This window comes from Zerene cesonia, chromosome 15 (assembly GCF_012273895.1).
Source record: "Zerene cesonia ecotype Mississippi chromosome 15, Zerene_cesonia_1.1, whole genome shotgun sequence".
NCBI lineage: Eukaryota > Metazoa > Arthropoda > Insecta > Lepidoptera > Pieridae > Zerene > Zerene cesonia.
Genome location: NC_052116.1, coordinates 2182693 through 2199006, shown reverse-complemented (window position 1 = coordinate 2199006; position 16314 = coordinate 2182693). Strand labels below are relative to the sequence as shown.

General features: G+C 35.5%; 4 protein-coding genes across 4 annotated transcripts in view; 3 read left to right on the top strand and 1 right to left on the bottom strand.

Moving 5' to 3' along the window:
* Window positions 1–1112: 1112 nt before the first annotated feature.
* LOC119832607 (sodium/potassium-transporting ATPase subunit alpha-4-like) lies at window positions 1113–4163 on the top strand. The gene has a single exon (XM_038356289.1). The coding sequence runs from the start codon at window positions 1113–1115 to the stop codon at window positions 4161–4163; it is 3051 nt and encodes a 1016-aa protein (XP_038212217.1).
* A 2861-nt stretch (window positions 4164–7024) lies between these two features.
* LOC119832189 (cuticle protein 8-like) lies at window positions 7025–8680 on the top strand. Its single transcript, XM_038355811.1, has 4 exons — window positions 7025–7186; window positions 7348–7479; window positions 7689–7919; window positions 8074–8680. The coding sequence occupies exons 1-4, from the start codon at window positions 7115–7117 to the stop codon at window positions 8182–8184; spliced, it is 546 nt and encodes a 181-aa protein (XP_038211739.1). The 5' UTR covers window positions 7025–7114; the 3' UTR covers window positions 8185–8680.
* Window positions 8681–10520: 1840 nt separating this feature from the next.
* Window positions 10521–15351, bottom strand: LOC119832437 (intraflagellar transport protein 56). Its single transcript, XM_038356107.1, has 12 exons — window positions 15337–15351; window positions 15062–15238; window positions 14383–14566; window positions 14096–14151; window positions 13846–14021; window positions 13160–13306; window positions 12786–12909; window positions 12265–12444; window positions 11811–12008; window positions 11455–11610; window positions 11205–11311; window positions 10521–10752 (listed from the first exon to the last, which is right to left on the bottom strand). Exons 1-12 carry the CDS (start codon window positions 15349–15351, stop codon window positions 10548–10550), a joined length of 1725 nt encoding a protein of 574 aa, XP_038212035.1. The 3' UTR covers window positions 10521–10547.
* Window positions 15352–15667: 316 nt separating this feature from the next.
* LOC119832436 (coiled-coil domain-containing protein 40) overlaps window positions 15668–16314 on the top strand; it is an 8237-nt gene continuing 7590 nt past the window's right edge. The window contains exons 1-2 of the mRNA XM_038356106.1: window positions 15668–15826; window positions 16163–16275. Of these exons, the coding sequence (XP_038212034.1) occupies window positions 15668–15826; window positions 16163–16275 (272 nt within the window). The remainder of the gene's footprint in view (window positions 15827–16162; window positions 16276–16314) is intronic.

Genomic DNA, 16314 nt, shown 5'->3' with positions numbered 1-16314 from the left:
TTTTTGCATATACGGCAATATTGTCTATGTCTAGTTTGTATTAAATCGAGGTTTAAGGCGGCTTTACTAGGATATAATGAAGCTCAATGCAGTATAATGTTATAAGTTATTTATTAATATTTTTTCTCCATATATATTTATCTCTTTGTTAAACAAACAACACTATTAAATTTCTTTGACTATTTTAATACATATTCTATAATTATCTTATAAGAGCATAATATATAAGTAAAAGTACGCATATATATTATTTAATATGGTCATCATATTTTTTTCATATTACGAACAATTTGGCTTGAATTAAATTAATTACTCACTTCCAATTTCATTTTGAAAGTGTTCGTTTTTCTTGAGAGTGTTCGTCTTTGAAACGGTCGCAGTGCCAAAATGAAGTTCTAATAACTGATCAATACTGTCAGAGGAGCCACTGTGAGGTCTTATAAAAGTACTAATTACAGTGTGGAACAGTGATGGCGCTAGATGACCTATGTAGGTCCGTCTTTTTTCCACAATAGTATTATTACTGCTTTAAGACGTCACGGTAACTCCCCCGAACACATGGTTGCAACAAGTGTAATGCAGTTGTTAATTATGTGTGCGTTAGACTTTGCAACGGTATTTTGTTTAATAAGTATGAGGTATGCTTGTTATAACCAGTTTACATAAATAAGATGTATTGAGTATAAAATGAACATGTGTGTAGGCTTCGACGTTGTGTGCAATATGAATTTGTTTGATTTGAAGAGTGTATTAGTATATATTGGTCCACGGATAATTAATGTTAAGCTTTATCAATTACGCCCTTGTTTGACTATACATCAAATAACAGTAAATACTGTTGTAATTATGCACTGTCTATGTATTATATTGGAGGTATTTTTATGAATAAATATTTTTAGATTTTATTTGTGTTTTATTATTTTTAGCAATAACTGACATTCGAAAAGTACGCATCACATAGTTCTTTTATTACTATTTATTTTGAACCTTTATGCTGCCTTCATAAAAAGTATGAAAGTTGCCTGACAGAATTATTTAAGTCACTCAAATATCTTATTATTCGTTAATCTTAAGATTTGTTATTTCTCGAAGAGCTGTGGTAGATTATTAGAATGCCGCATCAGTCTCACCGTCGATCTAGCACTTCCTTGGTTGGGGGCAGGCGACCGAGCCTCCAGCACGCAGGTCCTGATGTGTCCGAACTTACTCTTCTTAAAGAGGAAACACACACCGGCGATCACTTCCTTACACCGACCCAATTAGAAGTTGTTTACCGTACGAACGTCACAAATGGCCTCTCCGAGAACTTCGCTAAAGAAATGCTAGAAACCTACGGACCAAACCAGTTGAAGGAATTAAAAGGAAATAGTTACTGGAAAATATTTCGACACAACCTATTCGGATGGTTCCAGTGCGTGCTGTGGTGTGGGGCAATTTTAAATTTCGTCGGCTATTTTTTTTCTGAATCTATTGACTCGGGCAGTGAAGGCGGTCACACCGGTAAAGATTATTTGTATTTGGGATGTGTGATCACAGCTACTATCATTGGGACTGGCCTTTTTGGGTTTTATCAAGAAGCTAAGAACATGGCTGTAATGAGTGGCTTTGAAAAATTGGTTCCACCAAACGCAGCTGTAATCCGAGACGGCCATAAAAAGATAATTCCAAATTCCGATGTCGTTATTGGTGATATCGTTGAAATGACGGGCGGCGAAGTGGTCCCCGCTGATGTCAGAATACTTACGTGCACTAATTTTAAAACTGATATGTCTTCACTGACTGGCGAGTCTGAACCTATTAAACATCGTCCGGAATGTACAAACGCTAACCCATTGGAATCTAAAAATATGGTGTACTTTGGATGTCCCATTACTGAAGGATCTGCAAAGGGTGTTGTTATCGCAACTGGTGAAATGACACAAATAGGAAAAATTGCGGGTTTGGTTACTGGTTTAGAAAAGGAAGAAACACCAATAGCTAAAGAGATAACGCATTTTATTAAGCTTATATGTTGCGTAGCGTTTACTTTTGGTTTTTTGTTCTTTATAATGGTATACTTAATTCAAAAGAGCTGGTTGTCTGCCCTTCAGTATATGCTCGGTATTATCCTAGCCAATGTCCCGGAAGGGCTTATTGTAACGCTTACCGTTTGTATGACACTATCAGCAAACAACTTAAAGAAGAAAAATTGCTTGGCAAAAACACTCCAAGCCGTAGAGACTTTAGGATCAACGTCGTGCATATGTTCGGATAAAACTGGTACACTGACAGAAAATCAAATGAACGTGTCACATTTGTTTTGTAATTATACAATATTTGACAAAAATGATCATGAACATGTTTCGGATCATTCTTATGCTACTTTAACTTTAGCTGCATCATTAAACCTTAAAGCCACTTTTACAGTCGATACCATGAATCTTCCAATTGAAAAAAGAAAAATAATAGGTGATGCTTCTGAGTCGGCAATATTAAGGTACATGGAACTGAATCGATCTGCAACCCAAATAAGGGAAAATAATCCTAGAGAAGCGGAAATTCCATTTAGTTCGGCGTACAAGTACCAAGTTACAATACATCGAATGCAAGCTAGTCATAGTTATTATTTGATAATGAAAGGAGCACCTGAAATCGTCCTCGAATTTTGTACCAAAGTTATAACTGATGAAGAGGATCAGCCTTTGACCCCACAAGTAAAAAAAGAATTAAAGGCTAGTTTTATTAAACTTGCAAATATGGGCGAGCGTGTGATAGGGTATTGTGATTATAATTTGCCTTTAAGTGAATATCCTTTGGGCTATAAATTCGATACACAGCAACGAAATTTTCCAGTCGAAAATTTGAGATTTATTGGGGCTATATCAATGATAGATCCGCCTCGAAGGGATATAGAAAAATCCATCGCTCTGTGCCGCCAAGCTGGCATTCGCGTTGTAATGGTCACAGGAGACCACCCAGTAACTGCTTTAGCAATATCTAGACAATGTGGAACTATCACACAGCCTACGGCTTACGATTATGCTTTTGAACATCATATTGATTTATCCGATGTACCATCGCATATAAAAAATCAGTTTAAAGCGGCTATAATTACGGGGGACGAATTGCGAAAAATGAGCGTTAATGATTTAAAAGTTGCACAAAAGAAATATGACGAAATAACTTTTGCTAGAACCAGTCCTCAGCAGAAACTATTTATTGTGGAGACATATCAAGCACTCGAGCATGTAGTCGCTGTCACTGGTGATGGAGTTAATGATTCGCCAGCTTTAAAAAAGGCAGATATTGGTATTGCCATGGGTATAACAGGGACAGAAGTTTCTAAACAAGCAGCTGATATGATACTATTAGACGACAACTTCGCATCTATCGTGCTTGGTATTCAGGAAGGTAGAAGAATTTTTGATAATTTAAAAAAAACAATAGCGTATACATTAACGTCGAATACTCCTGAAATGCTGCCATTTGTTTTATATGCTTGTGTAGGAATGCCTTTACCTATGACTTTGATATTAATATTAGTCGTAAACGTTGGAACCGATCTTTTACCTGCAATGAGTCTAGCATATGAGACATCAGAGCACGATATAATGTCTTTGCCTCCTAGAAAACCAACAGACCATCTAGTAAATCGTGTGCTCATTTTCATGGCATATTTTCAAATAGGCATGATACAATTCTTCGCCGGAATGTATGCATATTTTATTGTATTTGCTCAAAGTGGTTTCTTTCCATCGAGTATACTATTCGTACGCCATGATTGGGAGTCACCTTCTACCATTGTAAAAGATACGTTGGGTCGACAATGGTTTTATATTGATCGAAAGCGTGTCGAACGGCGTGCACAAACTGCTTACTTTGTTGCTGTGTGTTGGACTCAGATATCTGACGTAATTATATGCAAAACGAGAAGAATTTCCCTGCTTGAAAAAGGAATGAAAAACCATGTACTGAATATCGGTATTATTGTGAACTTGATTGCAGCCATTGTTGTTACTTATCTACCGCTGTGTCACGAAATATTTGGTACTGAGCCGATTTCCTGGCATGATTTTTTCCTAGCTACACCCTTTTTTGTTCTTATGATTCTCGGAGATGAGTTGAGGCGATTTATAATAAGGCGAAATATTTCGAAGTGGGTGGAGCAAGAAACATATTATTAAACTCAATTTATGAAAATTTTATATTTTACTTTATGTGTGAATCCATTTTATGAAAAATAGAATGAAATAATTTTAAGTTCTTAAGTACAAATGCTAGTTTTCGTTATTAATAAATGTGTTAAACATAATCATTGGCTATTATCATTTTCTGCTTTGGTTGCAATTGCGTAGGTATTTATAAAGGTAGGTAACCTACACTATATTTTATAAAGTTTATTTGACTTATTTTGTAATATAAAATAGCAGTTTGTATGAAATAGATATGTGGATATCTTGTGTTCATGCAATTAAAGTCCTATTTAATAAGAAAGGCAGTTCGCACTCAAATTGCAATCACAAAACTTGTCGTTGCAACACGGATATTAGGCGTGGTATGGACTATACGATTTCAAGTAACATTTAGGTATATTTACCAGTGTACAGAAGCATGATATAAATAATAGACCAACAGATTTTTTTAAATGTGATTTTTATTGAAAACAAATAGTATTTACGGAAGTGCTCGTAACAAAACTAGAGTATATTTTATTTTTTAAGAGCATAAACGGTACTTTAGAGATTCAGCATAGCAAGGTTACAATTTACTCTTCACTGGGAATATTTAAAGAAACAAAGGTTTTTGGGAAATTGAGTAGTGAGTGCGCAGCCTTAATTCGTTTATCTCAGTGAGTTATATGTGATATGTCTAACATACTATCGGGCGCGGCCCAACGATATGAATTTTAATCTAGATCGAACATGGGCACAGCGGCGTTCTACCTAAATAGTCTTAAGTCGCGTATGTGACCTACAATGTGCCCCAATGTGTATCACTGTAACGCCAAAGCTTATATTTTCTCTTGTCTTGTAACAATAAATATTATGTTTGTTAAGATTACGATAGAAGAATGATTTTAATAGAAAAGAAACTAAAATGTGAGGTTACAATTGGATACCTAATGGCTAAATAAATAAAATTTTCGTTATCGGATACCCACAAGTTTCTTAGTACTATTACGACTTATAATATGGAATGAAAATAGCGTTTGAAAAACTGTAAGTTCCAATGAGCGGGAAACCCTGTTTAAGTGTATACCTAGTTATATATTTATATTATAAAACTTTAATTAGGGACTAGGGAACCTCATTATGAAATAGTCAAAACCGTAGAATTAATTAAAGCAGCTCCTTTTCTTATAGCGACAATCAATAGTTGAATTGGTATAAACCCTTTGATAGTAATGCTTTTAGTTGAGCAGAATTTACGTATTACGCTCTTATACCGACATGAGTAAAGAAAATTTTTATCGCAAAAAAACTCAGAATGGAAACAAGTGATTTTTTTATCTTGAGGCGAGTTGAATGAGAATATTGAATATTAAAAAAAAGAGAGTGTTGTTTATAACTTTTTTTATAATTTCTTTTTCGTTTATAATTTCAGATCAATGTAATTATAGACAAAATACATAAATAGCATACCTATAGCAAAGCGGCACCTAATTTCCATACTTTTGTCCAGATTTTCCATGATGTCTGAGCAATTTATGCAGGTGTTATTTTAAGTTAACTCTTGAATAAATTGATCGTCTCGTAGTTAACATACAATGTCAACATGTGAGAGCACTAGTAATGATTTGCGAACGGTTGTAGAATTTTAACAGTCATCATATGTAACTTGATCATATCGGATTTGACTGCTACAAAAAGGACAAAAAGTCAAAAAATTGCATTCATTTCTGTCTTCTGGAGTTTTTAACATATCATCGACTAATGCAGAAAAGTTTGTAATGAAAAAGGTTTAGGTAAATGGCATATATAGTAATAAAAAAACCTAAATTTTGTGCATGTAGTGTTTGTTACACATACAACATATACCTAAGTGATACAGATAATAAAAAGACTAGATTTAAGGCGCACATTCGAAGGTATTTAGGTATCAATATGCTATGTCAAGGGTATGAACAGTGTACGTATGAAATTTTAAGTAACATTTCATATCGCAAATCAGTCGGTATTTTTAGGGATCCGTAGAACTTATATAACTTTACTACTCAGAAACCAACCAAACAAAGCAAGAAATTAACAATCTATAGGTATAAATAGATAATTTAATGACGTTCACGGTCTTCTTAACTATCCATAGAAAGATAACTTTGTAATATATTATTATAACTACAAATGTGCCTAGGTACTAAGCCTGTGTAAATAAGATGGCTTATAATATAATTAATAATATAATTGAAATATATAGATCCGTTTGAAGATTCGGACCACATGCTATTGCTGTACTGTTGCCAATAATTAATTCGGTATCAATACAGGTCTGCTAGCGGTTTAGATTCCATGTTTTAAAGATAATATCATATCAATTTATATCTATAATTTTAATCACTATCTTTAATAATTTCATTTATGAACATACACTCAATATAATCGTAATAGAACTAAATGGACGCCTGTATAATAACTTAATGGGCAACATACCTCCACAAAAGTATATAGAGATTAAACTAGTATTAGTTTAATTTCAGCTTAATATTATGTTGGTTATATCCACGTTTCATTACAATGGTTATGTCCCACATTATAAAGTGGAGCAATATTTAAGGCATTTGTGTTAATTTATGATAAAACCGAAATGATAACTCGTTCCTTTCCTTCTGACCATAATCTCCACATACTACTGCTTTGCAAGATATAGTTCACGCCATTTATTCATGTCTAGATTTGACTTGACATGATCTAGATAAAAGCAATTTAAATCTGATTTGGAATCGAAATATTAGTCCAATAATGTTAGCATATGAATTCAGTAAAAACACGCGTCAGATACCAAGCAAAAACTATCTCGATTACTAAACATACCCCTAAATCCATATATTATACTCGTATCTAAGGTCCACGCGTTCGGCGGGACAAGTATCCTTGGTTTCGAAATTGTATCAAGTGTCTACACCGTGCCTTTATAAGCAATGCGTGTGCGCACAGCCACACATGTGCTCCTGTACACGCATCGACCGCACGCAATAGTCATGTACGCTAAGGTACGGTGCTTTATTTGTACCTTTTTATGTTATGTTTAAAATACATTAAATTAAAACAATTTTTGTGTTGCTACACCAATATACTACAAAAGTAAAAGAATTGATCAAGTAATAAGGAACTACAGGTTCAGTTCTCGTTATGTTTTGTTTATGTTGGTCAGTTCTTCATTGTTTGCTGCGTGTGCGCCGTGGCGTCGGCGGCTCCTGGTTACCTCGACACCATCGGCTACGCGGCGCCGGCCATCCATGCAGCACCCATCGCCCACACGATAGCAGCTCCAGCTGTTGCTCACGTAAACCTAATATATTTCATGCAGCCCAATTGACTTCAATTTCTTCATTTCTAGAAACGTCTGCTAGAAGAAACACTCAATTAAAAAAAAAATATTATTTTCGAGAAGCTTAAAAGTTGAACAATACTTTCAAGAGTGAAATCGTTCCAGTTTATAACAAATGCCCATGATGTATGCATGTATTTATTCGTAAGACAATTCTCCCGCAGGTCGTTCGTGCAGAGCCTGTCGACCCCAACCCCGCCTACACGTACTCGTACGGCGTCAACGATCCCTCCACCGGCGACCACAAGGACGCCCAGGAGACGCTGCAGAACGGCGTGGTCCACGGCTCCTACAGCCTGGTGGAACCCGACGGCCACTTGAGGAAGGTCACGTACACCGCTGACCACGTCAACGGGTTCAACGCCGTCGTTGAGAGGACAGGCAACGCTCATCCCGTACGTTATATGAATTAAAAAAAGAGAATTTAGCGCTGAGAGTATCACGGATATTTAAAAACTTACTATATAATAGTGAATGCTTAATGCTTAATATTTGCAAATAATTTCTTCTTTTCTATTTTCTCCAGTTAATTCATGAAAATGTTTGCAGGCTCCAGCAGTAGCGGTGGCCCACGCGCCGGTGGCGGTCGCTCACGCGCCTATCGCTGTGGCCCACGCGCCAGTCGCGGTCGCGGCGCCCATCGGCCACCCCTGGCGCTAGTTACTTCACAAGCTAGCTCGCTGTATCGTTGATTGGAGGAACAACTGACCAAAGCTTCTCTTCTCCCTACGGTTTTGGCATAGAAGGCAATGTAAGGCCCACCCGCGGCACTCCCTCCCCCCGAGGGATCAACGGAAGCAAGCGACGATGGAAGCTTTGTTCTTTTTCATTAGCTTGAATTCTCGCATGAAAAGGATTGTTACAGTATTATAAGAAATCAGTGTAATTTTCTGTAATGCAGAATAGGCGCGTCTTATGTATAACTTATTTTTATTTATTTTTATTAACGTTTGTTTAGTTTGTTAGAGTTCCTCCAGTCATCAATAGAGTAGGGTCGATGACCTCACGAGTGCGCCGAATGGAACCGTCCTATGTTAATTTATTTCGTACTACTTCTTGACTGTTGCCACGGACTTGATCTTGACGCGCTGTATCACTTACATGTAAATATAATGTATAGTTGATAAATAAAATGCAATTATTTGCGCCAATTATATACCTTATTTTATTTGTCCCACTTTTAAGAAGCTTATTGCACTTTATACTTACTTCTTTCCGAAAATGGATTCGAGAACACTTTATAAATGGAAACAATTTTATTGTAGATATTTATTAAAAAAAATTAAAATACAATCGAAATAAGAGAAAGAATATAGGTGTAGGTATCTACTTTTAACCTACTTTCTATCTACGTAAGAACCTACTTAAAAATTTTCATCACCGGATTTTTAGGCCCAATTAAAATAAATTAACTATTTAAAAGATATATCCTTATACAGAATGAAATAGAATGCAAATAATGTTATTTAAAGTTCGATAACGATAAAAAGTCCGATGATATGGATATGTGGATAAAAAATAAAACGGCATTAATTTAGTTCTGTTGCCGTATTTGCTAACGCTATTTATATGTAGCAAGTTCGCGAACACCCTCATAAATTGTAAATGAATGCAACCCAATTTCATATTTGGTATGAACAAGCTAATTTGATCTAATCTAAAACGTTTACTCACACGTAGCGCAATTATCCACTACGCGCTATGCTGTGTTCACGCCGAAAATATTAATAATAAATGATACCAAATTACTAAATGTCCATAGTATTGAAATTGACTTAGAATTGTTTGATTATTATTTAAGCCAGTCAATCTATATTTCATTTTAAACGATGTTTTAAGGTTCTATTGAGTGCCTTCTTATAAAAAATGGGTTCTCATACAAACGTTTCAATTTAGAACTAATTCATTTATTTATTTACTATCGCTTCGCTCAGGCTTCACTCGTGGTAAGTTTTTGTTACGTTGCGCCGTTCTCTAGTTTTACACTTAGTAACATATTATGGAAATTCATTTTTATTAAGCTAAAAATTTTAATGTATTATTAAATTTGGTATATAAATTAAAATATATTTTAAACACGTAAAAGAAAAAATGTTTTTCTATTAAAACAATGTTCTCGTATTACAATTTCTTAATGAAACCAATATTTACTCATAAGCTTGTCACGCAGTGTAGAGAGAGAACAAATTTCATTGAGCAATGCACGGCAAGAAAACACGTATCAATCGGAAACCGCCGTCGGAATTCAATCATTTAGGAGAAACATGTCACAAGATTTTCCCCAGCTACCGATATGTAAGGACGTGCTGTTTCCGGCCCAAGGCGCTAAATAAGCTAATGAGAATATATGGACAGTTTCAATTCCCCTTTTACTTCCACTCTTACATAGTTTACTTTATTATATAAGATAGTTCCTACTACCTCTTCTATGAGGTTTCCAGGAGAAAAAAGTATGTACTTATTTACTAAAGTGTCCACGTGTCCCTGTTTAAAAATGTTCAATATTTTAAAAACATTGACAATATTATCGCGATTGTTGATCTACTGCAAGAAAAAGGAGCAGATAAGGATGACGTCAAGTTATTTAAAAAGGCGTTGACGTTTTAAATGATCAGAAATCAGAATATTAATAATTATTTCATGAACATGATGACACAATGATTCAGTGAGGTAAATTTGCGAATATGTCGCTAATCTTAAACTGTGCCGGTTATTTTATTGTCTTTCCAAGATATATATTATGATATCCATGGTAGTAGACAGTGTAAGTAATAAAAAAGTTTCTACATAAGCAAATAAGAGACTTTATGTTTTTAATTTATATTTGCAAGCAATCTTTTACATTACATAACATGAAAGACTCTAGGCTAATCTTTATAAATTAGCGGACCCTTTATTTTATTTATCCTATTTTCTTCAACATATACATATCTCATATATCAAGCCCTTTTTGTATTGACTATGTATTGAATATTTTGTCGTCGAAAATTTCACAATCACCAAGATCTGCACCTCCTATCGAATTAAACAGCTATCCTATTCATCTGCGCCCATTTTGCGATAGGTCGTGCGATATGATCGGCGCGCGGGTGTGCGCGCGGGCCGCGCAGGAGCGCGAGCGCATCGCGCAGGTCGGCCGCCGCGTTGGCGCGGTCAGCGGCCGCCGCCTGCGCGCACCCGCACACCGCTCCGCGCAACCCCTCCCACATTTCTGGACCACCGTCCAATCTGGTGGCAGAATATTGGCGCATATTCCAATACATATATCATAACCCATTTCGAATCTTTTGTTGCTAAATATATTAATACTATATAATAATAGCTTTAACATATTCAGAATATAACCAATTCACATAGTCCAGTCTGGTGGAAGCACACCGTGTTATACTGATATGGAAAACATTATCCAGTTACGAATAATATCAGTACAGTATATTAATAATTATACTTAAAGATATTCTAAGGAATACACAGAGTAGTAGATAATGTGAATAAATTGCTATTTGTTAGTATGTTCAGTTAGAATTAACGAAATAATACTTTTCTACAAAAAGTTCATCAACATCCCCAAATACAAAAAGGATGACGTCAATCAGTAGAATTGAAATCCTCCTTCGTTTTTGGGACGTCAGTTCAAAAAAGCAAATAAGATAAAGCATCGAAGAGCGTTGCATTATTACCTGTCAAGCATGTGAAATGCTTTAGCTGCCACGAGAAACTGTCCCATCCTGTAGCTGTCGTTCGCCACCAGCTGCAACAACGCGAAACTGTCCGGTGTGCCTGCTGACTGGAATTATATTAATTTGTATATAACTGTCATAAATACAAAAGAAAACATAGATATTAATTTGGTTTTAAGGTGAAATTTTGACGGATATCTATGGATTATGGTCATTATTAAATATCGCATAAATTAAGGCAGTTGGATACCTTAAGACAAATCTCCCAAGCCAGGTGCGCCTCCTTATTCATAACGTGACAGCGACAAAGGCAGGCCAGGTATGTGAACGAGCTGCGAATGTTCTCGTCCTGAATTTGAAGCAAACATTCTTCCGCCTCACGGTAAAATCCTGTTCCCACTTTTGCCTATATAGAGACCTCTACATTAATGTTAATTTATAATACAATCACAAAAAGTTATGAAAGACGTAAAAAAAAAAATACAATTTGATCCGTATGAATAAAGTAAATCTTCACATTTTATTGTATAACATTGAACTTTTTAAATATAGCTTAATTATGAAATCAAAGTATCAATCAAGTAGCAATTGAACATCCAATATTACCTGAGCATAGTTAAAGTTGAAAGTATCGTCATTGACGAAAAAGCTCTTGATGGAGTTGAGGTACACCAGCACCTCCTCAAACTGTCCCGCAAGGAAGTAGGAGGAGGCCATGCACTGGCGGCCCGGGATCGTGTCGCACTCAGAGACCGAGCTGCCCACTATGTGGAAACTTTGTTGCGCTAACTTCATTTGCTCCTCCTGGGTTGTTAATTGTTTGTTAACAACATAACAATTGATCAAGGAGGAATTAAATAATATGCAGTATAGCGGTATGAAAATGACAATATAGGTCGATATTATCGACGTAGGTCATTATATTTCGTTGAGTACATGATATATTAAATTCCCTGTAACCAAGATTACTGCCACCTCGCCTTCATGATTTCTAGAGTTACCATACTGCGCAGATCTACAAAGAAGAAGGCACATCAAGTTACATTGCCTACATACTAACATCGCCAGTCTCATTATAGAGCCGCACGGCAACAACGCCGCGCAGTATGTAGTGCAGCGGCGAGGAGGGTTGCAGCGGCTCGAGCAGCGCGCGCGCCTCCAGCGGTTCGCGGTGCCGCAGCCGGTAGCCCGCCAGGTTCAGACGAGCTTCCGGCACCACGTCCACTAGCTCGGGGAGAATCTGACGGGGTTTGGAACGATCATTCCCATTGCCCATTGTCATCGAATATCAACATTGTAAGTGTGAATCGTGATCGCGGATTGATGGATTGTGATATGTAGGTGTCTCGGGCATGGAAACAATGAAAGGATCTGTATTAGTTAAGCTATATATGCGAGTGAAACCGCCAGCTACAGTTATTACGCATTTATAATAATGCGAAAATTTGTGTTTCTGTTTTTAATGTATAGCCCACAAACTCTTTGTTTCTACAGTCAACACAGTTCTACATTTAAACTGGCATACTCGTAAGTATAACCTTATAAAATAAATAAAATTATTATAAATTTCCACTTTTGTACCTTGAGAGCACCTTCACCATTCCTAAATACAACTAAATTATGCTTAACGAGGTCTTGTCCAAAGGTGTGTTGATCTGACGATATTTGCTTCAGCTCGGCTTCAGCAGACTTTCCATTGTATAACCTGCAAATTTCTATTTAATTGTAATAATTAAAAATTTGTCAACTCACTAATATTATGCTCAATAATAATATTGTATAAGTCTGATTTTTAATCACGAAATTACTAAACGGAATGAGTTTAGTAAGCGAATTAATTTATAGGGCCATGGCTTGTAGGTACGCTATGGCTATTCATACAAAATTTTAAGGGTGTCACGAATGTGAAGCCAGATTAAAGCACATGTAATCAAAGGTACCAAAAATAGTATAACCTGAATAAGTTGCAAGCTTTCAGATTCGAAGCGATAGTGGAAGTGGGATGCTGCGTCAGGTAGACTCCTAGAACCTCTTGAGACACATCGTAGTAGTCCAACTTGTAATAACATAACGCCACGTAAACGTTTAACGCCATGTAAGTACTGCAGAATTTAAAAGTTTTATAAATAGATTACATGCATATCATATAAGTTTTGACATTTGAACCAGTTTTAACAAACCGAAAAAACCTACATAACAATTAGGTTCTCAGTCAATAACTGATAATTTTAAATAATGATGATAAATTATTATTTAAAATTATCTAATTATTTAATATTAGATGATATTTAATGAATGAATGAACTTAAAATGCATATGAAATGGACAACTAATTTCACGTACTTGAACACTAGAATGCTATCTGGTACTAATCAATTTGAAAATACCACCTACAAATATAAGAATGTTAATTACTAATAAACAAACAAACACAAACAAAACAACACAAACAAACAAAAAAACTTATAATATGAATGAAAATTACCAAGTATATACATTACTTTAAGCAAAATTACCAAGAAATTTGGGGAAGGATCTTGATCCACTCCATATTGTCTTTTTCGTATCTTTTATAACTGAAATAAGCGCATATTATTCAACCTATATTTTTATTATAAACGAAATTTCAAAATACACATACCGTCGATCCAAAAGCAGTTTCTTATAAACATCGATGGCCTCCTGGTAGTGCGCACGCAGGTAATGGACAGAGGCCAGGCTAAGCTGGTCCTCAGGTACATCACGTAAAGTAGCATGCGCCCGCATGAGAGCCTCCTCATCTCCTAGTTTATGGGCCAAGTGGAATTCAAGACGGTTCTGAAACCATTCCCTATATATTGTTGGGTACTTTTAATGTAATGTTATGTGTAAGTAATGTGAGATATATTTACCTTCAAAGCACAATTCGGCGCTTCTTTTACAGTTTCTTGAGACTCTTTATACATACCTGAAATTATTAATTAAAAAATATAAAATGTAACACAATAATATCTATAATTAGTATAAAATCAAATTTCATTTCTTATTATGCAGTTACCTTAACTTACCTACGGTAAAAAAGTGGGTATTTCTTCTTGAACTTTCGTCTCCCTTTATCGTTATTATTTTCATCATTGACCCTCACAAAATTAAAATCATAAATAATTAACTAAGTAAGATATTGAGTTACAATAAATACCCAAATAAAAATAGCAAACAGCGATGTCCAACGCGATATTGTCAGCCACGCGTGAGTCCAGATTGTCTCTGTCGCGTATCTCCAAGTATTTGTCCAACGCTCGCCGGTACTCGCCCAGGTGGAAGCGGCACCATGCTATCCACACTGGCACCCACACTTCTGTGTTGCCTTCGTGCGCTAGGAACTGTGCAAAGTGTATTGTATAAACTGGTTTTAAGGTATCAATAAGAAAATTATACCACTATTATTTTTTGTTTCTACTACTCAAATATATTATGATATATATTATGATTAGCGGACCTATATCTGAACCCTAAATGTGCACTGATACCACAGGTTACTAAAGAGTTACTTCGCTGATACAGCTAAAAAATCCAACATCATTAAACTTTTTACTTCTAACCTAACGGGATTTGGGTAAATAAATAGGAAGAATAGGTAAAAAATAAGCTGGGCTGCTTTGTTATTTTTTTCCAATGACATAACAGTAAAACTGAAGAGTTTGTTTATTTGTTTTTATGTGTCAACACGCTAATCTCAGGAACTACTGAACTGATTTCATAAATTCTTTCACTGTTGCATAGGTACGTGATTGTTAGTGTTATATGATGTTTGCCGGGCACCACGGGCGAAGCCGAAGGGGATCTCTAGTACATTATATAACACATAAAATACACACCTCGAGCATTGTGATGGCTCCACTATAATCTCTCTTCATGAGGAAATCTTCCAGTTCGGGAAATTGCTTTTTGGCAGAATCGCTCCTACCCATTTTACCATCGCTAGCTGGTTTTGCGCGGGATAAAATCTGTGGATTATTGAAAAACGAATGTTGTAGGTACAATTTAAATGAATACTACAATAAATGATTATTTTTTACCATTATTATTGGGATAAGAAAGATCTCCTAACAGGAAATTATTGAGTTATAATCACGTTACAATGTTTATTTACCACTATTGTTGCCATGGCAACAAAACCGATACCACAGAAAAGATATGGTTTATATTATGGCGGATAAAACGAATGTTTGAAATTTAAGCATTTAAATTTTAATGTGTATGTGTTTTAATTTTTACTTTCTCAATAAAGCTGCTTATTATATAATACCTATGACTATGCTAATAATTGAAAGTATATTAAATATTTATTATGCAATTTCTTTTTTATGAAAGATTTTCTTTTTCTTAGCAACATAACAATTGCATAGAAACCTTTGATTTTGTATAAGTATTATTCCTAGACCGTGCGGAGGATTAAATAATATTTTAATCTTTCATCAATAATGTCAGCTGAAGAGGAAAAGAAATGCCCCTGCACAGAAAGTCCTACTGAGAGCCAGGCGTCTCTGCCCCTGTGTTTCTGCCCAAAGGATGAACACGACCTCGTCAAACATAACGAGCAATGCGTATACTATAGAAATGAAACTCTTATATTTCCGCAGGTATGATAGTCTTTAAATTTATCTTTACGGTTTTACAATAAGTTTTCTTAGTTTAAAATTTGTAGAACTCACATTCAATGCGGTAGTGTTTAACAATTTCCCTTTGTGAGAATGTTTATAATTGTAACTTTAGCTTTACATTATTTAATTTATTAACGGTCCATTCTACACTTAAAATAAGTGTTTGATTTTTTTAATCGTACTGAATTTCAAATTCAAATCACTGGGATATCAGACATGGATTTTGATTTATCAGCTCTAAATGTCCACGATATATGTTCACAAATCCATTTAAATGATTATTAAGGTCATACATCAATTGATATCCAATAGGAGATCGAGGGGTGCCAGTGTGAGACCCCGCCTGCCGAAGACGGTGAGTGCCGGTGCTGCCGCTGTCCAGTCGACGAGTGCAAGTGCAATAAGGCTGGCAGAGAAGTTTTTGACGCGTACGTTTATGTATATCAGAGACAATATAATACTATACT

Coding starts and splice junctions, on each gene's coding strand:
- LOC119832189 (XM_038355811.1), top strand. CDS start 7,115: ATGCGTGTGCGCACAGCCACACATGTGCTCCTGTACACGCATCGACCG. Junction 7,480..7,688: donor CAGCTCCAGCTGTTGCTCAC/GTAAACCTAATA, acceptor ATTCTCCCGCAG/GTCGTTCGTGCAGAGCCTGT. Junction 7,920..8,073: donor GGACAGGCAACGCTCATCCC/GTACGTTATATG, acceptor AAATGTTTGCAG/GCTCCAGCAGTAGCGGTGGC.
- LOC119832437 (XM_038356107.1), bottom strand. Junction 14,022..14,095: donor CGCCGAATTGTGCTTTGAAG/GTAAATATATCT, acceptor GAATGGTTTCAG/AACCGTCTTGAATTCCACTT. Junction 13,307..13,845: donor AAACTGCTTTTGGATCGACG/GTATGTGTATTT, acceptor TAAATTCTGCAG/TACTTACATGGCGTTAAACG.
- LOC119832607 (XM_038356289.1), top strand. CDS start 1,113: ATGCCGCATCAGTCTCACCGTCGATCTAGCACTTCCTTGGTTGGGGGC.